Source organism: Pelobates fuscus, chromosome 1 (assembly GCF_036172605.1).
Source record: "Pelobates fuscus isolate aPelFus1 chromosome 1, aPelFus1.pri, whole genome shotgun sequence".
Taxonomy (NCBI): domain Eukaryota; kingdom Metazoa; phylum Chordata; class Amphibia; order Anura; family Pelobatidae; genus Pelobates; species Pelobates fuscus.
Genome location: NC_086317.1, coordinates 232,032,397 through 232,055,407, shown reverse-complemented (window position 1 = coordinate 232,055,407; position 23,011 = coordinate 232,032,397). Strand labels below are relative to the sequence as shown.

Here is a 23,011-nt window from a genome sequence, read left to right as displayed (position 1 = left end):
CCCCCTCCTCTATATTAATCCAGAGTCCCCCCTCTACTAAACCCCGGCCCTTATTTAATATATAAAAAAAAAAAATATTCGCCAACTAGCAGACTCCACTCACATTGCCACTGCCAGTATGCGTCTCCGGAGTCCAGCCTCTGGTATATCCCCAATGGCGCCGTCCGCACCCTGTGCCAAAGCGAATTCTCCCGCTATTCCTTGAAACCCTGTGAAGGTGGAGCATGTTGACGTCATGTCTGAATGTGACGTTGCGTGCCTCCGTGCACCTCCAGTTCCTCCACTGTCCAGCCGCGGCCATCGCAACACTGACTCTCACTCACTCACGCACAGACAGACGCTGACTGACACAGAGATGGTCACTCACTCACTCGCGCACAGACACTCACGTTTACACATTCTTGCACACACATCATTTTATTTATTGTTTCCTACCCTTGGGTCCAATGGGGATCTTCCTTTGGGAGGTCTCCTACCTGCTCCCTCACGCACTCAGTTTAGTGATACCGTAATGACGTCATATTCCGGCACCCGGCATCACTACAGGCGGCGCACGCAACCTCTCCTCCCCAGCCAGGTTAATTTGAAGAGTGTAGGCACCTGCAATGTGGGGAGAGCAGGTGTCTACTCTGCCTTAGTATGCATGGCAAACTCGCCACTCGCTGGGCCGCAAAGATATTCATTGTGAGCCACGAGTTTGCCATGCTTGTTGCAAGTCAACTAAATTACATTTTAAATCATTTTCAACAAGAAAAGAAAAAGTTATGATTTTTTAAATTTGCATTAAAATTTTGCATTTTATTGTTTAAAAATGTATTTTGTAGGAATCTAGACCTGTCATCGTGGAACCTTGTCCTTTACTAAACGGCAGCCGACACTCACTGGGAGCATCTTCACCGGATCAAAGGGAAGATGACAGGATCGGGGCTTCCATACACACCACTACAGAAGACAGATCTTCAGATAACATATCTTCCGCCTCCGAAGCCTCAGAGTCAACTACCAGCAGTAAGAATAAAGGCTGTTTCCAAGCAGGGCTTTTAAGCTTAGTTTCATTTGAGGTGAAGCACATAGGGAAATGAATATATTTTTCCATTACAGAACACAGTAGAAAAGATGTTAGAAAATCTAATAAGATGGCTATAGATTTTTGTTGCCTGAGTAAGAACTCTGGTCCCAGAAGTCTTAATCCATTTACTCGCAGAGAAACAAGCAATGCATTACAGACTAATTTCCCCTTGCACACCAGCTTGATTGTAGCTTCAGCATACTTAACTTATTTTCAAGTAATGCTTTATTCACATGCATACTTAGATGTATTGCCAGATTAAAAATAACAATAAAAAAAAACCTGTATTTTTAGTTCATTGGGTGCCTTGGTAACTGATTATTTCTCTCCCTTTGTAGAAATCCCACAAGATTAGCACCACCGAATCTTCCACTTCTTTAAGCACTTCTATGTTTTGTTTCAATGTTAACATGATGTATATCTTCCATTAAATGTACATGACACTAACATAATCTTCAGTTTTACCACATGACAGGAGGCTATATATAATATATATATATATATATATATATTTTTTTTTTTTATAACAATTACAGCAGAAAAGTAAAAGATGCATGACAAGCAGATTCAAAGTAGAATGTTCTAAAAGTACCCTCCCTGATCCAATCTGCTGTTCGTAAAATATTGGGGAGTTACGTGCATGCTGGAAAAGCCCTAGGTGTGGTTTCGCCTCTAACAGAACGCGCCCCGAAAGATGTCTCAATGTCAGAAAATCCAGAGAGCTAGAGTGATAGTAGGAACAAGTTTGCGAGGGCGGATGTAGGAGACCAGGAGTTTGTCCGTATGCAAGGGATGAAGGAAAGCTGTAACTTCTGCATTGCAAACTAGAGTAGAGATGACACAAAGTTAAGAAATATCACAATAGAAAGTTATAAAAAAAATGTCAACGGAGTCAGATTGTGTCCAAAGAGACCGAAAAGACCTGCCAGAGACAAACAGATGTGAAAGAAAATTCAGTGTTATGGGAATAGGTGCCGTAAAGGTGTCAATATTCCTTTCCAGACACCAACTAATCCAAAAAAATCCTGATAGAAAGATAACATCTGTGAATGCCTGGGGCCACGAATCTCATAAGGTTTCAACTGATTGCGATAACCAATCGACATTCCAGCATCCCCGGAAAGCATCAAAGCCACCAGATGGAGACAGTCTTGGACCAGCAACAGATGAGGATACCCTTGTGTGTCGCGGAGAGGGAATGATGGCAGCAACTGGGTCAAGTGAGTCAGTTGCAACAAATATGGATACCAGGCATGATCAGGAGATAAACTTCTGAAGTTTGAGGAAATGAAAGACCATCTCACCCAGCATTCAGTCAAATGATAAATCTCCTTTGGGACCTCTGAGAGAACAAAAGATCAAGCTCCTCCAAGTCTATTGATATACTGCACTGCAGACAGATTGTAACCTATTCCTTTCTAGACTGCAAACCACAAAAAAACTGCCTCCAGTCAATTGATGTGTAGGCCTGCGCAGGCTGCCCCACAGTCTGGAGAGGGGTCAAAGATGGCTCCCATCATCAATGAGAAATTTTGCATCTGGATTGAGCAGGATCATTTGGTCGTAGAAAGAGCATCTAAGAAAACTTGCCTTTAGTCGCTGCATCACGCAATAGTGGACAGGACCCAGGTAAATCGCCTGGATAGAGGATAACAGGAGACCCACTAATCATTCCAGTTGGTGAAGGGAAAAGCATCCAGCACCTAAATTCCTTCTTGACTTCCCTACTATGGATTGTGGTAATTGAAGGACGCAATTCATGGCATCTATTTGGATACCTAGAAATTGAATGCCCTGTAAGGGAGACAACGCCCATTTGTCGAGATTCACTATGAAACCCAAAGACTCCAAAAACAGTATATTGCTTATGAGGCATCATAGCAAAATATCAGGAGATCATCCAAGTAAATCAGACAACAAATATCTTTTGCTTGTAGGTGTACCATTGCTGGCGGCAGCAGCTTGGTGAAACAGCAGGGTATGGAGCTCTGGCCGAAAGGTAGACAAGTGAACTAACACACATCCTCTCTCGATAATGGAATCGAGTAAGCAACAGTTTTCCTGAACCACCAGAACTGACCGGTATGCATCCTTCAGGTCTAGGCAGTTATCCTTCTACAGCAGTCCCAGCCGGAGATGGATGCCCTTAATTTAGAAATGTCTGTAGATCATGAAGGCCTTCAGCGGAGATTGATGACAGGGCGAAAGTTCCCTGTCTTCTTCCTCAGTATGAAAATATTGCTGTAAAATCCTTTGTCAGCAATGAGGAAGGCTGCGTACCACCAATTGAGTGGGGCTCACCCTCCACAGACTCCCTGATGTAGGGGGAGTCATTGTAGGGTTCCTCATCCCATGCCAGTTCTCCTTCTGAACCTTAATGATCGACATCCTGCCTTCTGAACCTTAATGACCGACAACGGAGGAGGTGCATCCTCCTTGTCATCAGAGGAATGGGTGGTGGGCGGACGGAGTGAGCCCTGCCCTTGGAGCAGGTAAGCGCCTGTGCAGACCCTTTACAGTGGCAGTTTTAGGAAGGAAGGTCCTGTTCTAAGCCCTCAGACTCCAGTGGTTCCTCAGGTTTTTGGAACTACTGCTGTTACTTCCGGTGTGAAAGCCGATCCTGAAGGTTGTGAAGTGAACATTTTGGATAATGCCTTTTCCACCAATGAAGCAACGGCCGCGTTAATCATGGTGTGAAATTCCTGGGGTGGTTCACCATAGCCTCCATGAAGGCAGGGAACAGCAGTGTAGGTGGTTACCAAACTGAGAGAAGCACAGAGAGATTAATACCACAGTTGGGACCAATACTTGACATAAAAGGTCCACCAAACTGCCTGCAGAACTAGGTCTGTTAGGGTCAGGCCAATATGTCCTAGAGGGGCACAGTACTGCTTAAATGATAGAAACGCTTTGGAGGAAGTATTGCAATTTATAGCCGAACCGGTTGGGGGCAAAAAGTGGAACCCACAGTGGGCACATCTGTATAAATTGTCGCTCTCCCAAATGAGGCACAATACAGCAAGGTGCAATAGTAATGGTGCAATGGGGGCTCACCCCTAAAATAAGGCCAAGCACCGTTAAATAATATTGGGTGCTCACCCAATAACCCCAGTACTGTATGAACAGTAACGGTACAGCAGTTGCAATAGTAATGTAATAAGGCCATGGGTGGTGGACAGTAAAACCTGTACAGGTAGACTGGTCTATTGACATAAGAAATGGGTACCTGTGAGAGAGAGAAACAGAGTTTCAGAAAATACTCTTCTTGGCTCCGTCAGGCTGGATGTCGTATTCGGGCCCGAAATAAATATAACGGCTGAGAATCTTGCAATTCAGGATGAGTTGGGATCCCTGACAGTCCTCTAGACCCCAGAAAAAAACACATAAAGCCAAATATTGCAAAAACTAAAGAAAGAGATGTAGAAGCAGAGGGGAATGAGCGAAACCCTCACGTAATGAGCAATTAATAAGGAAGTGAGGTCGCAGATGCCAAAACTCTTACCTGTGCTGATGCAGGAGCAGCAAAGAAAAATTAGGTGGTTTTAAATACAAGAGCGTATGTTACCTCCTACTTGTTTTTGGTTGGTTTAGGTATTCTTTTGGCTTGTGCTGCTGTTGGAGTTTAGTAAAGAGTTGCGCAAAATATGAAGTCTCTTGTCATGTGGTAAAATACAGGAACCAATAATTAGCTGTAAAGTATTTTCTGTGATTTTTTTTTAATTTTGTTTTGTATACTGATCACTGAACAAGTTCTGAATCCATACTCTGTAATTATTGCAAAGAAAAAAAAATAGGAATTCTGAGAACAGACAAAAGCTTAGAGAAACTCAGTAGTTTGCCCTTTGGTAAATCTACGCAAAGGTCTCAAAATATATTTTGCTCACTTGTGCCATTACAGAGAAAACATATTCTTAAGCACATCAGACTGATCTCACCCGTAAGGGCAGTCCAGAACCGAAATGCCAGCAAGTTCTCTTTGCACGAGAGATACAGCAACCCCAGACGATCATATCGGTCTTCTATGGGCCTCGTCAGTGACGTGTAGCTGATGCCCCTCTAGGCATAGTGAGCACGGGTGCCCACGTCTAGTTTACTCTTTTTACATGGGGAGAGACAAGTTAATGCATTGCAACAAGAAAACATATAAGTACTCTGAGAACATACAAAAAGCTTAGAGAAACTCTATAATGTATGTTTTCAGGATCCATGTCCACAACTATAATATTATAGTTGGGGTGGGGACAATCCCCCCACACACCACTAATGGGTGAGGACATTGGGTTCTCACCTCTTTCCTGGTTAGCGTGTTGGGAGTATTTCAGGCCTAAAATTGCAAAGGTGTCACTCTTTTGATGTTTTAATTTTATTTGTTGGATACATGTTTTTTTTCTGTATCAAACACTTCCAGACCATAGATTATATAATTTCTTTCATGGAGACAGCATGTTAAGGAGTTAAGGACAAGAGAAGCAAATAGCATCTGTTGCACAGGTGTGTAATACACAATGATTACAGGGACATGTAATAGAAAAGACACATTGAAGCATATATTAGGTAAAGATTATGCCGTTTTGAGGGCATTCATAAATCTGACATTTGGTGTTATGTATTTCCCTGAACATCGTATTGGCATTATTGTGTCCCTTTAAGAAAAACGCTATGTATACTCTCTGTTCTTGTTGGCTTAATCAAATGATAGAATTATGCTTTACATTTATAAAAAAAGTATATTTAAAGCATATGCTTTTTTTTTTTTTTTCAGATTTTCTTTATTCAGGCACAACAGCTGCAGACATGTGCTTTGCACGTCAACATAATTCTTCAGATAACAATAACCAGTGTATGCTTGGTGCCAATGGGAGTGCATTATTGCAGCTTAATCCACAGAAACCAGGAGCTATTGACAACCATCCACTAGTAACACAGGAAACTGTAAAGGTAATTGTGGGCAATCTTGCCTAGAAGACTCAGGGGAATTGGCTAGTTGGCTGCTCTGAGCTAAAGAATTTAGCTAACATTTTAAAGCAACATACGGTTAAAAAAATAACCAAAATGTGTCATTATTATAAAGAACAAGAAAGAAACGCCACACACGTGTATATTTTAATTGGTTTGTTTCTACAATAAATGTTACACAAAATACAGAAGATGATCAGCTTGGTAAAAAAAAAAAAAATATTCTGTATCATCAATCTTTAAAGGGACACTACAGTCACCTATTTTAGTTTAATAAAGCAGTTTTTGTGTATAGATCATGACTCTCAAGTTTCACTTCTCAGCTCTGCCATTTAGGAGTTAAATCATTCTTGTTTCTGTTTATGCAGCCCAAGCCACACCTCCCCTGTCTGTGACTGACATATCCTGCATGAAAACAAAATGGTTTTGTTTTCAGTCACATGTACTTTAAACGTTTTTTATTTCCTGCTCTGCAATTTGAACATTTTTATTACACACAGGAGGCTTATGCAGGGTCAAGCAAGCTAATAACAGAGCAGGAGATAAAAATTCTAAATAAAGCAGGATTTGCAATAAAGGAAGTATAAACATTAGATGACTCTTTACAGGAAGTGTTTAGGAAGGCTGTGCACGTCACATGCAGGGAGGTGTTACTAGGGCTGTATAAACAAAATGATTTAGCTCCTAAATGGCAGAAAATTAATCAGTGAGACTGCAGGGGCATGATCTATACACCAAAACTTCTTCAATAAGCTAAAGTCGTCCTGGTGACTATAGTGTCTCTTTAAGAGTCTATAAAGATTATGTGGTTATGTTTTCAGTTATTTGGTGTATAGTTTCCTTTTTTGCATGCAATGATTTAACCCCTTAAGGACACATGACATGTGTGACATGTCATGATTCCCTTTTATTCCAGAAGTTTGGTCCTTAAGGGGTTAAATACCTATTTTTAAAAGTCTTTAACACTGTCTTTAGACTTGTCCTTTTTTATGTGGAGAGTGTATTTTATTGTACACTTCAAATCTCACTTTTACTGAGCTGCAGGCAAACCATAACTAAATGTGCCACACTAACTGATGTAGTAACTAAAAATCTTTTCAGCATTTTAGGCTTCTTTTGAACTTTCTAAACACAACTTACATAAAAAATGCTATATTTAGTTGATACCATATGGCCATAAAAAGCAAAACAAAGTATAAAAATGCTTTAGTGTAATTAAATGGCCATGTAGCGTGAATCATTGAAAAAATTTTTTTTAGAAGAATCCTAACCACTTCAGCTTACTGCAATGTTCATGGTGCCAGACATCTTTAGGTATGATTCCCCTGTGTTCTGTCAAACCATTGTGATCACAGCTTCATTAACATCCAGGGTTGGACAGTTTTCTCTTCCAGATTTTTTGAGCAGTACGTGAGGGGCTGGGTTTTGTGTGCCAGAGGGAGCCTTGTTTTTTTGTCAAAGCACCAAAACAGTTTGACAAAAACAGCCGGAGCACCCAAAAGCTAATTGTACCGTAAACACTACAATAATATGTTGTGGTAATGATGATGCTTTTCACTTTTAAAAAAACATGTATTTATTTCAGTGCAGTTAATAAGAAAGCAAGACGTTCAAAGATGTGTAAAAAAAAATTGCAGTATATGGCTACTCTAACATCCGTTTTCAGTTTAGTCCAGTTTGGCCAGATAGTCTTTACTTTACAGCTGCCGAAAGCTTAGCATCATATATAGATTTTCTGGTCACTCTCCATGCTATAAAATCAAGCTGTATGTCATATATGAGGGCATTGCTGACACAGCCATTCATTGCCCTTTTCCTCTTGTGCATTGTATAATTAATGAAGTTAAAACTACAAAGCACATATACTATTGTAAAGAGAAAAAAAAAGCTTGTTTCGCCTATAAAACTAACATTCCATATAGCATATTTTGCAGTCGGTGGTTTCATTATGAAAGTTTTGTGCAACTCTGTTTTTTTAATTTAGTGATCGTTGTGGCACTTTACCTTAATTTTCATAATTGCATGTGTTTGTAGGTTCCTTCCTTAACACTGGAAGGGGGGCGTCTAAAACAGAGCCCGTCTCTTGTTCGTAGCAGAGATTATGAAATTGTGCCAGAGCCAGTATGGAGAGCCCTTTACCATTGGTATGGGGCAAATCTATCTTTACCTCGACCAGTAAGTACTCCAATGTGTGTATATATAAAATATGAGATCCTTATAAATAATTTGTGATTAATTAAATTGGACATGCATATTTACAATTATTCTACAGTACAGCTTTTTGCTTTGGGTTTTTTTTGGTATTAAATGCTAATAATTATCTGTACTTTTCTGCTTAAAAAACAGCACAATTTTGTCTACATCTAATGCTTTTTTTTGTCCCACAAATATTTATAGATGTCATTTTCATATTGTTATGTATTCAGGGCCAGTGCAAGGATTTCTGCCGCCCAAAGGCAACAATCTATTTTGCCGCCACCTCAGGAATGCAACTACATTCCCTCAGAGGTTTATTCACTAAACTCTGAATTGCCGTGAAGAGACATTTAGGGAAAGAGACGCACTGAGTAGGCATTAAAGGGAAACTATAGTGCCAGGAAAACAAACTTGTTCTGGCACTATTGCTTCTTCCTCCGTCAAGGGCACCCTCCCCCCTTTTTGTGGTTTTTAACCCCTTCTGCCACTTACCTGGATCCAGCACTGATGTCTTTCGGTGCTGGCTCGGATCTGCTTCACCTTTCCCCACAGAAAAACATTGTACAATGCTTTCCTGTTGGGTTTTGCCTGATGCTGGACGTCCCGATGAATAACCCCTAGAGGTGGAGTTAACCCTAACGGTAATTATTGCAGTTTCTTAAAACTGCAATAATTACCTTTGCCGGGTAAGGGCACTGGGACAGTGCATCCAGATCACTTCAATCAGCTGAAGTGGTCATGGTGCCTATAGTGTCCTTTTTAGTGAAAGCAGACGCACGATGAGAAAGAATGGAAACAGCCTAGGGAGACATTTAGGGAAAAGAGAGACTGTTGAGATATTTAGGAAACAGAGACTGGGAAACATTTTAGGAGAGAGACATGGTGAGCACACATTTAGGGAAAGAAAGAGATACACACACTCTCACTGACACACATTGTCACTTGCACACTCACACTCTCACAGACACACACACACACACAGTGTCACTTACACACTCACTAACACACACACACAGTGTCACTTACACACTCACTAACACACACACCCAGAGTCACTTACACATTCTCACTAACAATGTCACTTGCACACTCTCACTGACCCACACTGTCACTCAAAAACAAACTCACATCACTTTACATAAAGTCACACATTATTCACACACACACACACACAATACATCAATTTAAAACACACTCCAATTTACAAACCTTAGCCTGCCATACCTGGGTGCTGTGAAGAAGAGAAGAGGTCCAGGCTGCAGGAAGTTGTTCTTTCTGCTGAGGGAGCAGGAGAGACCACTGTGAGCACAGGCTGCTTCCTGTTCCCCTCAGAGAGTTTGCGGTTTTCACAGGCAGGGGACAGCAGAGATACCAGGTCATGTCCCGGGTTTCCCTGCCTGCAGGAAGCAGAGTGCTCTGCTCAGGTGCTGGGGTTACAGTAAACCCCACTCCCTGAGCAGGCAAACAGCAGAGAGGAGCCCAGTAGCTGAATGGCTGCGCTGGGGGTGGCTAAGGAGCTGCTCACCCAGCGTTTTAGACCCAGACAGCAGCAGGGACCCCACCGGGAAACTTCCTGCTGGGCGCCCGCCTGAGATCAACGCCCCAGGCGAATACTTATTTGTCTAATGGTAGCACCGGCCCTGGTTCTTATAAATCCAGATGCCAGGCGTTCTCCTCTCTATATTCATTCTACGTGACTCAGAATCTCCTTGTTCATTCCTGTTAATGAATCTCCTTTTCTGCACTATTCTTTATACCAGCCTCACCCTTTATTGATACTTGCCTGTCTTGGTATATCTTCTGTATTGTTCTTTCTTCCTGTCTCAGCATCCACCTCATTCTTCCTCTTCTTGCGGTTTGTTGGCCACGGGAGCTTAGCCATGGAGAGGGTAACATATGGACAAATCAGATTGTAGGCAGAACACAGTACTAAGACTTGGGACATAACACTTGAGATAACCGTTTTCATATCGAAATCTTCCTTTATGACCAATCACTTTTATACATGCTTCACAAAGTTTTTATTTTTTTTAGGTAATCAAAAATAGCAAAACAGATCTTCCAGAGTTGGAGCTCTTCCCACGCTATTTGCTTTTCTTGCGGCAGCAGCCTGTGACTCGACAGCAGCAGTCTAACATCTGGGTGAATATGGGTATGATGAGCCTCAGAATGTTTCCTCAGCATTTACCCAGAGGTAACGTAAGAATGCAGCAAGAATCTCAATGGAAAATCTGCAGCTCTACAATTGCATTTTTCTAAAACAATGGAGCTTTTATCTTGGGTCATGCACAAGAAACTTGGGACAGTGTGAACAATAAACAATTGAATTTACACAGCTGTGATGTTCCATTATTAACACATTTGTTACATGTATGCACATATAAAGAGTATTGTGTATACATAAACATAATGCTCTTTAATATTTGGCATTCTTGGAACAAACCAAGGATGCTTGCAAATATTGTGTAATTCAGGCCTGTAGTCAAATCCTTGTCCCACAGGGCCCTAGGCAGGTTACTGATTTAGGTACCCTATTTGATTTTCACATAGGGAATGGAGCAAAGCAGATTCATTGTTCTGGGGCACCTGTTAAACTGCTGGGCCGTAGGCAGTCTTAGGCCACCATGTGGTTAATCCTGCTCTGGATGCCGAAAAAAAGAAAATTAGATTGATTCTCTAAACCCAGTTCTTGTGCAGACCATAGGACCTGCTTCTTTAAAATATTGACCCTATTTTTATTTATTTATGTATTTATTTCAATAATAATAATCAAATTTAATCTGCCTAAAGTAAGGTATATTCGGGTTGAGGGAAAATATTGATAATATACCTTCTGGCATTACAATATATTTATATTGGCTACCACATTTTGAATAGCCACTTCAGCAATTGGGAGCTTGAAATACTGCTTTAAGTTTTTTGAGTTTGTGCCTTTTTTTTGTATGTTTGCTGCGCACTAATTAATTTTAAATCAATAAATTAATCTATTTTGATGGAATATGCTTTCTTGCTGTAATCTTACAACTAATCCTCCTACTTGTAATTGCTGAAAATTTGCTCTTTTCCTTTTAAAGGGATGTTGTTGTACAGTGTGTGATACGGTTAAGGTAACATTGTTGCTTTGCTACTTTGGGTGTTTTCTGCGGTAACATGTGTGAAGTGTGAAGTGTGATTCAATTTAGAGAAATGGCAATGCATGTTTTGTAATGACCTTTAGAATATTGTAAAATGATATAATATACCTAACAATGTTGCTAGGGAAAATGTACCACCTTCCCTCTAATCTGCCAAAAATATGTAGGTAATATTGAATGAAATTTAATAAAAAGGGACAATTAAAAAAAACTTAATGAAACAGTTTGAGTGTATAGATTATGCCTCTGCAGTCTCACTACGCAATACTCTGTTATTTAGGAATTAAATCACTTTTGTTTCTCTTTATGCAGCCCTAGCCACACTCCCCTAGCTGTGGCTGAGACAACCTGCGTGAAAAAAATGGTTCCATATTCAATTAGTACTCTGCGTTTACATTAGAAGTTTTTATCTCCTGCTTTGTAAATGGAACTTTAATCGCAGACAGGAGGCTTCTGCAGTGTGTAGATTGCTATTAACAGAGCAGGCTGTTCTCTGAAAAGGCAGCATTTACATTGTAAAACCTGCAGGCACATGCTATAGACACCAGAATCACAACATTAAGCTGTAGTTGGTTTGGTCACCATAAATGTCTCTTTCAACCGTGATATAATTAGAATTCTTTTTAGAATGGTAATCATATAGTTGCAAAAACTATAAATAATTTTCTTATAACTTATGGAAAGAAAACATTTAAAATAGGAATGTACAATATCCTTCAATTAAGGAAAGAAATGTTCATAAACTCGTAAATATGTAGGTAATTTAGTACAAAATGTCAATTTGCCATACAATGAAATTGTGTTGATTTAACTCAAGATAGATTCTCAATTTCTAGCAGAGGATTCTCATTTTATGTAAAAATGCCTAGCAATAGATCTTCAAAGACTTGTAATTGCTTAAAAGAAGTAGATCTCTGAATAATTCCCATCAATCTCAGTTGCATTCAATTGTTATGTTAGCCAATTGAATTTACAGTAAAATGTTTCCTTGGTGAAATGTTTTGGAAGTGTGTGTGTAATTGTAAAAGCAAACAATCAGTGCATCTTCAAATGCAGATACATTTTTACTGATCAGCTACATTTATTTTAATTTTAACTTTGAAACCATTATATGATTGAGAACAACCCTGATTATCTATAGAGGGATTTAAAAGCCAAACGAACCTTAGCAGACTGCTTTTTCCCTTTTTTCAGTATCTATGGTTGTCCTTAATTTCCTTTTCTGTCAATAAGGGGAGACAGCTGCTGGCAGCAGAAAAAACCTGCTACCAGTGATTAATCAGCTTAGCTTTAGACTGCAAAGCCTGTAAAATCCTTAACTCTGTCCGTACCATTGAGACCTGTCAAATTATGTCGTACACAGTCCTGTATCTCAAACAGTAAAATAATGGCATATAATTTAAACCATAAACTTTCTTTTATCCTTTCATTTGAGCAGATTTCTAGAGAATTTTGATTTATACTCGTTAACAATTACATAGCAAGGTGCTACCCAGGTTTAATGAAGGACAAACTTAAAGGGATACTGTAGTGCCAGGAACACAAAGCTCTCTATTCCTGGCACTACCGATCCCTCTGCCTCCCTCGAGCCCCCTCCAACCCAGTAAATAAAGGGATAAAAATCCTTTATTTACTTACCTTATCCCAGCGCCGATGTCCGTCCTGCGACGAGTGGGGTCTAATGAGCATGCATGGAAAATGCTGCACGCGTTTTAGACCTCCCCACAAAAAAGCATTGAATCAATGCTTTCCTATGGGGAAAAATCTGACACTGGAGGTCCTCATACACAGCCTGAGGACGCCCAGCATCTGATAATGAACTTAAAGTCTGTTACGATTCCGGAAGCCCTCTAGTGGCTCTCTGATAGACAACCACTGAGGTCAGACTAAGAACTGCAATGTAAACATTGCAGCCCTAGGTGCAAAAGGGACACAGCACCCAGACCACTTCAGTGAGCTGAAGTGGTCTGGGTGCCTACAGTGTCCCTTTAATACAGCAAATGTTTCGGGTTCTTGCTCTTTATCAATGCATATTTCCTGACATATGCATTGATAAAGGGTAAGAGCCCGCGACTTTGCAGCATTAAGATTGTGCTTCATTAAACCTGGGTAGCACCAATTCTGATTGCTGCACAGTCACTTTCTCATGATCTTTTTGTTAAGTACTTTGAGACCTCTAATTTTGTTTTATTGTGGCCACATTTAATTTTTACATTTGTTCATAGCCCTTCTTTTCACTTGCAACTAATTTTATTAAACGTTGCAAAGTAATTTTGCAATATCAAAAACTAGTGTTAAAATGCACTCAATGCTTTGATGCACAATATTTATTGTTATTGACCGTATTCATTTTTCCTATCCTATAAATTTGTTTGTGTGTAGGTATAGCTGTAAAGTGGTTATAAAGAAGATTATCAAAAATGCAGATGTTAATTAGACAGGAAACCCACTACCTAAAAAAAAAAAAAAAAAAAAAAGTACTCTAGTACCAAAAACAGAAAAAAAATATGTGATGAACTGCTCTCAAAAATAGTGTTGGAAATAGATTAGAGCATGGTATCTCTTTATAGTACATATTTAGCTACAAGTGCTAAAGGGCTCAAGTATTAAAATAAATCTATTAGATGACGCCTCTGGCCTAAAATTAGGGAGCTCTTATTATTGCTTAAAACCACAATAGCGTTCCTATTCATTGAACATTTAGAAAAAAATATATACAATTTTCTCTTGAACTCTATCGGTTTGTTAAATTTTTCGTTGTTTAAATTAACAGGAAATGTTCCTTCCCCTAATGCTCCGCTGAAACGCGTGCTAGCATATACTGGTTGCTTCAGCCGCATGCAAACTATAAAGGAAATCCATGAATATCTTTCCCAGCGGCTACGTATAAAAGAAGAAGATATGCGTTTGTGGTTGTATAACAGTGAGGTAAATAAGGCCTACACTTTTTCTCTATTTGTGAGTGTTGCTATTTGCCAAGAGCTCGTTCTGAGTCTTTTGAAGGGGTTCTATCACCCGCAAACGTCGAATGACAATGTCTGCTTCAGACAGTTATAAATATCATGAATATAATATTCCAGCAAAATCATCAGCAAATGTAGTGGCTACAAGAGATTTTCCTGAAGCTTGTTGCTGCTTCTCCCAAGTGAATGCTTGTGATCTGCACATCCCCAAATGCTGAGTGTATGGCACGCAACAAAAATGTTGTGTACCATAGGTGAAATGGATGGCTTTTAAAAAATAATCTACTTTCAGAAATATTGCAATGCATTTTCCTATCCACAAGCAAATCTTTCCTGGACTGAGGTATAATTTTAAGGAAGGTTTTTACATGGAAGAGAAGAACCACTATTTTAAAATGTATCTCCTAATGACAGAAGTATATAATTTGTTAGTTTTGTTTTATTAAAACTCACTGACATTTTTAACTTGATAAACACTACCGTTAACAAGTTGCCACAAGCATCAAGCATAATAACATGCTTCTGAACAATATAACATGTGTGTTTTTGCTTTTTTGTGTGTTTTTCTTTTTTAATGGAATTCAAATATATATTTTATTACAGAATTATCTCACTCTTCTTGATGATGAAGACCACAGCTTAGAATATCTTAAAATTCAGGATGAACAGCATCTGGTAATAGAAGGTAATCAAAGTGTAAAACAGTATGTGAAGTGTTGCTGCGCAAAAACACTTACTGATGTTTTATAGGCATTGTTTATGATTATTTACATTCTATTTCTTTAACAATGATTATATAATCGAAAAAGCTAAATGGTATTCTGCGCTAAGCAATAACTGGAACAGTCCAAATGGCAGCTAAATCACCGGAGCCATGGTCTCTCGCTCCGTACACAAACAGATGAAAGTACAAGGAGTGGTGCAGCGACTTAAGTGTCCATAAAAATATATATCAAATCAGGGATGATCATATAATGCTTACAGATATTTTGCTACATACCGTAACTGATATCTGAAAGTAGAATACAAATGTTTTTCTGATAGTCCTGCTTAGTGATTTGTTACTTAAACATTGTGCTCTTTAATATTATTCTTATGATTTACTAGAATAGCAATACTGTATGCTGATTTTTGTAATAATGTTGTAGTAAGTACTTCTTTTTCATAGTTTTAAAAAAGTGGTTTCGGTGAAGGCATCATATTTTAAAGGTAATCAGGGCCTTTATATTTATATATAGAGTAAAATAACGTTGTGTTTCACGTATACGTATAATCTATTAGTTAATTATCAATTTACCATATATATTATTTTTATGAAGTATTTTATCTAACTTATCCTGCTATTTGCAGGCTGGGAGTAATGAGAATTGGAGTCCAAGACATTTTTTATGAGCATATAATTTGAAGTCCAGTGCATTCAGCATATTTTGGATTAATGGATATCTTAAAAGATGATGAAGTTAATAGTAATCATAAACATTATGCTTTTTACAGTTCGGAATAAAGATATGAGCTGGCCAGAAGAAATGTCATTTATTGCTAACAGCAGTAAAATAGATAGGCATAAAGGTAAGTTTATAGGTAAGTCAATTCATATTTATTAAAATCCTCTCTGATTTTAAAAACCACTGCTTGAAAAAAGAATTTAGGACTTTTGTTTTTCTTTTAAGCCTTTTTTAAATTTATTTTTTATGTAAGGTTAGCTTGCCTTAACTAGTGAACTTTGCTTCATAAAAACATTGTTTATGAAGTATCACTTGAATATATAAATGAAAGATTTATTAGAAGATTGCTAGATTATATTTGCATTGGGCACCTGTTTAGAGAAATGACCAAGTTTTGACTAAGAGCAGTGAGCACGTAGAAAATATGCCTATCCAAACACCTTCATCTCAAAAGCTAGTGTCAAGTTATGTCAGCATGGATTATCAGTGAGTTGTAACCAACTACATAGTATGGCAGTGAAGTTAAAATGTGCAAAACTACAAATTGTGAGATGGAGCCTTCTTACAAGTTATCATTACGGCACACCATGAATGCGTGATATAAACCATTCATCAAGCACATATTCAAGTCAGAAAGGATACACAACGAAATACGAATCCCCGATAGACAACATTTTGCAAAAGCTTACAATCAAAATAGAATTATATCAAAGCAAATGTTGTTCTTCTAGTGCAGGGGTAGGCAACCTATGGCACTAGTGCCATGCACGGCACTCGAGGTGCCATTGCACGGCACTCAAGGCTGCTAGAGCCAAACAGGCTCTGGCCTATCAGGAGTCCCAGTAAAACTTCAGATATCTGCTAATTCGAAGGGGTGGTGAAGGACAATCCTCAATTTATGCACACAGTATTAGAGCAGCTCACAGTTGTTGTTGCAGCTCCTGTCCTTGACCTGTACCTGGCCGTCTTGGTCCCCACTGGAACCCAGGGAACCCACCCACACTGCTAGATATACACAGAAATGCAGAATAACCCTCCCCTCATACAAATAATACGGACAGCCCACACACACACATACACACAATCCGCACAAACGCGACACCACTAACAATCCACATACATGCACACAACCCCACATGCAGCCTCTCACATGCAATACCCCAAACAGCCCCCACACACTACCAAACACACAATGTGACATATCCATCCACACACAATTCCACAAGCAGCCCCCATACACAGCCCACATTTATATGTATCATACACAATACCATAAACTACTCATGAACATATACAATATAATAGCTCATATACGCACAAATACAACGACAAAAAGCAATTACAGTAAAAATAACACAAGCAGAATATGGCAGCATACACACCTCAATTTAAAAAAAATAGGACCGGCACGCTACGGGACATCACAATCCTATATCGGCACAGTGCTGCTAAAAGGTTGCCTACCCCTGTTCTAGTGAGTAAAGTACTGTAACGTTTCACACACAAGGTATAATTTTGATTCAAACATAGATATGCAGTCTCATACAACAGCACAGTGAAAAGATAATCCATTTATGGAGTACAGAGTAGACTTCTCTTCGCCTTTTTCTGTGCTATTATCCCGCAGCTCACTTTCTCTCTAAGTTTTTTGTTTTCTACTTGACTTGTGCAAAAATCCGTTTTTGGAACGGTTCGTACAAGTCAAATTCCTTTTAATTCACACCTGAACGAATCAACCAGCCTGGGATTTAATTGAATAAAACGCCACCGGTAAATCCCAAATGGATCAGATTGTTTGGGTGTGGATTAAAAAGAATTTGAGTCAGACTAGCCATGCAAACAAATTTTTGCACAAGTCTAGTTTGTAATATCACACATATAATCATTATTGCTAATATTGAAGTATCCCTTTTGTAGTCCACTTTTCCTTTTTCTTGCTCGCTTTGCTGTCTTTGATGTCGTTGTCTTTGATGATTATTAACTATTTTTTTTAATATATATATATATTTTCCAGTTCCTACTGAAAAAGGTGCAACTGGACTCAGTAACTTGGGGAACACTTGTTTTATGAACTCTAGTATCCAGTGTGTCAGTAACACACAGCCGCTAACAAAGTATTTCATCTCAGGGAGACATTTGTATGAGCTTAACAGGTGACTATTCATTAAGCATTAAAATGTAAACAAAATAATTTTGTACTTTAGCAAAAAGAATCTCTGTGTTCACTATTTCACTATTGTTAATCCCCAGTTCAAGACCCAGATCTAAATCCTCAGACTATTATATTATTACATCATAATTTGTTTGGAGACTAAACAATATGACGTCCTCATGCAAACAACAGCACACAAATAGTTTTCTTCTTGCAGTTTTATGAGACCACATTAACCCTGGGAAAAACACTAATGAATGCCTTTAAAATGTCCGCACTCGCATTAGGATTTCCCTATAGGAAAGTATTATTCAATGCTTTCCTATGGGGATTCCGATGATGCTGGAAGTACTCATGCATAGCGTGAGAACGTCCAGCGTTGTTTAGGCAAACAAAAGTCACCTTCAAGCCAGGAATTCCCTCTAGTGGATGTCTATTAGACAGCCACTAGAGGAGGAGTTTACCCTAGCAGGTAATTATTGCAGTTTATAAAAACTGTAATGATTACATGCTCAGGGTTAAGGGTGATGGGAGTTTGCACCCAGACCACTTCAATGAGCTGAAGTGGTTTGGTTGCTGCCGTGTCCCTTTAACCCCTTAAGGACACATGACATGTGTGACATGTCATGATTCCCTTTTATTCCAGAAGTTTGGTCCTTAAGGGGTTAAGCAAAACGATTACTGATTCAATTGACCATCTAACATCTGAAATATGTATTTTCAAGAAATTCCCAAAATATCCAAATATAAAAAAAAATATGTTAGGTCACCTTTTAATTTCAGCAACTACAAACTGTAAGCTGCTATTGGAAATCTGTTACTTTGCCACCTATTAAACAGGTTTCGTATTCTATTTTTTAAAAACAAATGTTGTGAATTAGCTTTACATGCACCATCAGATGCAACTAATCTTTTGCGACATGAATGGACCACTTGAGAAGAGAATATCAGATTAAAATACGATGATCTTACATAATTCCCACCTGACCATATAATTGTATATATATTGTAAATATTGGATTACATTTAGTACTTTTATTGAAATATTTTTGGGTGATTGTACAATATTCATCTGTTTTTCTTATTGATTTCTTATTATTAATTTTTCTGTTATCAACTTGTTTATTATTGTATAATATAATTTGAAAACTTCCATAAAAAAATGTAAAGAGTAATTTATATGAAAGGGTTACTCCAAGTATCACAACCACTACAGCAGGCGTACCCTGGCCCGGTTGCCGGTAATTGTGCAAATTTGGCTAGGGTACTCAAGGTTCTGATGCTCACTAGTGGCCTGGCGATGCACTTCCTGGATCTGCAGAAGTCGCAAACACTGCCATTTATTGGCTGAATGTATCGCTCTCAAAGAACTGAAGTTAGCTAGTCTGGAACCTTAGTTCCATGCTAGCTGACACCCAAGAAGTTGCTAGAGGTGGAGTTGCATCACAGCGGTTAAATTCTGTATTTGAATTGTTTCAGAGGAAATCGCTGCACATGCAGACTCAAGGTACGACGACCACTTCAAATCAATGAAGTGGTCGTGGTGTTTGGAGTAACTCATGGACCATGACCACTTAAAGAGATTATTTCTCATGTCCACTTTCTATGTAAATGTTTTAGTTATTGACTTTACTTTTTGCACACTTAGACAAAATCCTATAGGAATGAAAGGGCATATGGCAAAGTGCTATGGTGATTTGGTCCAGGAACTGTGGAGTGGAACTCAGAAGAATGTGGCTCCACTTAAATTACGGGTAAGGCTTGAGAAAATGCTATGAAACATTTCTTAAGCAACAATAACCTGTAATCCATACTGTTATTGAATATATCCTATATAGATAGTGGTATAAACACACAAATTAAATAAATATAGTAATCAGCCTTGTGTATTGCTAGAAAACCTTTGATTATTTCAATCTTTACAATTAAGGTTGCATATTTCTCTTACATTGCATTTACTGGAAAAATATCAGTTTTTGTTTTTTCTTTCATAATTTTTTAATGGGATTCCTAAATTTTCGCAGTGGACTCTTCCTTTTTTGCACATTGGGAGTAACTCATTAAAAATAAAAAGTCTATTTACTGAAAGTTTCTTGCAGCAAACCCTGAAGAATGCCCACATGGTTTTCTAGAAAGTGGATCTCTCTCTGCCAAACTGGTTACCCTCATAGATTTCTGTGAAATGATTACTGAGAATTTTGTTTCTAGATTGTGCTCTCTGAAGTGACTTCTATTACCAGTGCTCACACATTGTTGGTTTGTGTACTGTTGTGACATCACTGGCCAGTAGTCATTAGAGTGCCTGATGCCACATATGATCAGAAATGGAGTACCTCCTTATTATAGGAGATCAAATTATGAATAAGGCATAACTGTTAGTCATTAGTAGTGCAACTGCTTTCTTTGTTGTACAATAAAAATTTCCTTATTCTCTCTATAGTGGACAATAGCAAAATATGCTCCCAGGTTCAATGGCTTTCAACAACAGGATTCCCAGGAGTTGCTAGCATTTCTTCTAGATGGCCTTCATGAAGATCTCAACAGAGTCCATGACAAACCTTATGTTGAACTTAAAGACAGCGATGGACGACCAGACTGGGAAGTGGCTGCAGAGGTTAGTTGACTGCCATACCAATCACCAATGTATTTAATGGATAGGTAATTCTAATTTAAAAATAATAGGGTAGACTAAGGGCATACAAAAGTAATGTCTGTTAAAGTAGAGCAAAGGCCATTGAAACACCATAAAAATAATGAAGCATTGATTGCATTCACTTCAGGCCAATATGAGACATACGTGGATTTTCCCACTCTGATTTCCTTGTTTAGACAAATACGTCCGATTTATACTTAACATACAATTCGTTCGTATTAAGAAGGTGCTGCACACTCTTGAAATTCTCTTATTGTGATTTAAATTCCAGTGATACATCATGTTGGGTAATTCAACTTCATCTACAATCTAGGCATAGATAAGATATTGACTAAAATAAGAAAATGTAATTGACATGATACCACTATACATAGCTGCTTTTTTTTTTGTTTATTTTCAGTGTACTAGGCCAACAGCTAGCTAATATATAATTTGGCGGATATTTATTCATATTTAACTTTTTCCATACCATTGTGACAGCAGAGCTAGCTAAAAAAAATTGTGTATGCTCTCATGACCCGATATACCTGTTCCTCAATGTTTTGGCCCAGAAGCCAACTACAAAGGATGCTGGGTTAGGTGTACACAAAACATCCATGTGGCTGTGATAAGAAGAGGAAAATTAAAGCAGTGACTGTAATATTATATATTCAGTCTGAGTGCAGTCAAACTAATCTAACCTGTTTGAGGAGATATTTGAATTTAGGGGAGAGACATGGAGAGTTGAATTGAATGATGCAAAGGGAAAATAATTCAAGAGGGAATATCACTTGGCTTAGATCTGGGTGTATAGGTGAGAAAAATGAAATTTAAGTATTCTTATGGTGAACATAGGTGTAACTAACATGGGGTTTTGAAACTAAAATGTAAAGGAGGCATGGGGAGCTAGAAATGGGCAAGTAGACAACAAATTAGAAGCTGTGTGGCTTCTTGCATTTGTACGTGGCTGCATAGACCTTATTCCTAAAGTAATTAAAGGGACACTATAGTCACCAGAACAACTACAGCTTATTGAATTTGTTCTGGTGAGTATAATCATTACCTTCAGGCTTTTTGCGGTAAACACTGTCTTTTCAGAGAAAATGCATTGTTTACATTACAGCCTAGTGATAACTTCACTGGCCACTCTTCAGATGGCTGTTAGAGATCCTTCCTGGGTCATGGCTGTCTAAAATGCATCCAAACATTCAGTATCTCCTCCCTCTGCATGCAGGCATTGAACTTTCCTCATAGAGATTCATTGATTCAATTCATCTCAATGAGGAGATGCTGATTGGCCAGGGCTGTGTTTGAATCATGCTGGCTCTGCCCCTGGTCTGCCTCTTTGTCAGTCTCCGCCAATCCTATGGGGAAGCATTGTGATTGGATCAGGCTGATGTCAGCAGACTGCTTGTTTTTCGGAGTCTAACAGCATGCAGAGTTACAGCTTCAGGCTTGAATACAGTAAGAGTTTTATTATATTTATGGAGGCATGAGGGATACATGTTTGTGTTCCTGACCCTATAGTGATCCTTTAAATTCTACTTTTTAGATAAAAAGGAAGTCCACTTTTGAAATATTGGTGAATATATATATATATATATATATATATATATATATATATATATATAATATATATAGATATATATATATAATATATATAGATAGAGAGAGAGAGAGAGAGAGAGAGAGATATAGACAGATATAGATATCTATATATGTATATAATTTTTTTTATGTTCTTTTTTTACAAAACCATTATATCTCTTCTAGATTACCAATCATCTCAATTTTGTGTTCACATTTTTGTTAGCAACACTGGGAGACCAATCACATTAGCATTGAATTAAGAGGCTGAGCAGTAATTACGTAATACATTTTGAATGAATTTCTCAGAGAAGCAGCCCTAGAGATGTAATACACGCAGTGCTTGCTAGAATATTTTGTCCAGGAGCAGGGCATGTACAAAGCAATAATTTGTAAGCAGAGCAGAACAAAAATTATATAGTAGATAAGAACAGACCATTACAAGAGCACTCCATTGTCCCTAAGAGTCCTTTCATTATGGTGTATTATAGTTTCATATTAACAGCAGATTGTAATCACATGTTCTCTGTTGTACTATTCAGTGTTTTGCAGCTGGAACATATTGTTAAATGTTTCTTTTTTCCCCTTTGTTCTTCCAGGCATGGGATAATCATTTAAGAAGAAACAAGTCGATAGTTGTAGATTTGTTTCATGGGCAGCTGAGGTCGCAAGTGAAATGTAAAACGTGCGGCCATGTAAGCGTTCGCTTTGATCCTTTCAACTTTCTGTCCTTACCTCTCCCAATGGACAGCTACATGCATTTAGAAATCACAGGTTAGTATATTGTGAGAAGTATCATACACAATATTTATTTTAGTCTGAGTTATCTTTAATTGAAATATGGATGTTGCATTGTTTGAGATGTATTTTTTTTAAT

General features: G+C 38.4%; 1 protein-coding gene across 4 annotated transcripts in view; it reads left to right on the top strand.

Annotated features, from left to right (window-relative positions):
- Positions 1–23,011, top strand: part of USP32 (ubiquitin specific peptidase 32) — a 270,417-nt gene that overhangs the window by 194,006 nt on the left and 53,400 nt on the right. Inside the window, exons 13-23 of one of the 4 annotated variants that reach the window (XM_063455055.1) lie at positions 825–1,008; positions 5,832–6,007; positions 8,060–8,200; positions 10,256–10,415; positions 14,129–14,283; positions 14,922–15,003; positions 15,813–15,887; positions 17,778–17,916; positions 19,564–19,669; positions 20,356–20,529; positions 22,734–22,908. In XM_063455055.1, coding sequence (XP_063311125.1) covers positions 825–1,008; positions 5,832–6,007; positions 8,060–8,200; positions 10,256–10,415; positions 14,129–14,283; positions 14,922–15,003; positions 15,813–15,887; positions 17,778–17,916; positions 19,564–19,669; positions 20,356–20,529; positions 22,734–22,908 — 1,567 coding nt within the window. Of the gene's footprint in view, positions 1–824; positions 1,009–5,831; positions 6,008–8,059; positions 8,201–10,255; positions 10,416–14,128; positions 14,284–14,921; positions 15,004–15,812; positions 15,900–17,777; positions 17,917–19,563; positions 19,670–20,355; positions 20,530–22,733; positions 22,909–23,011 lie in introns of all 4 variants that reach the window. The other 3 variants (XM_063455047.1, XM_063455073.1, XM_063455064.1) reach the window with 3 other exon arrangements.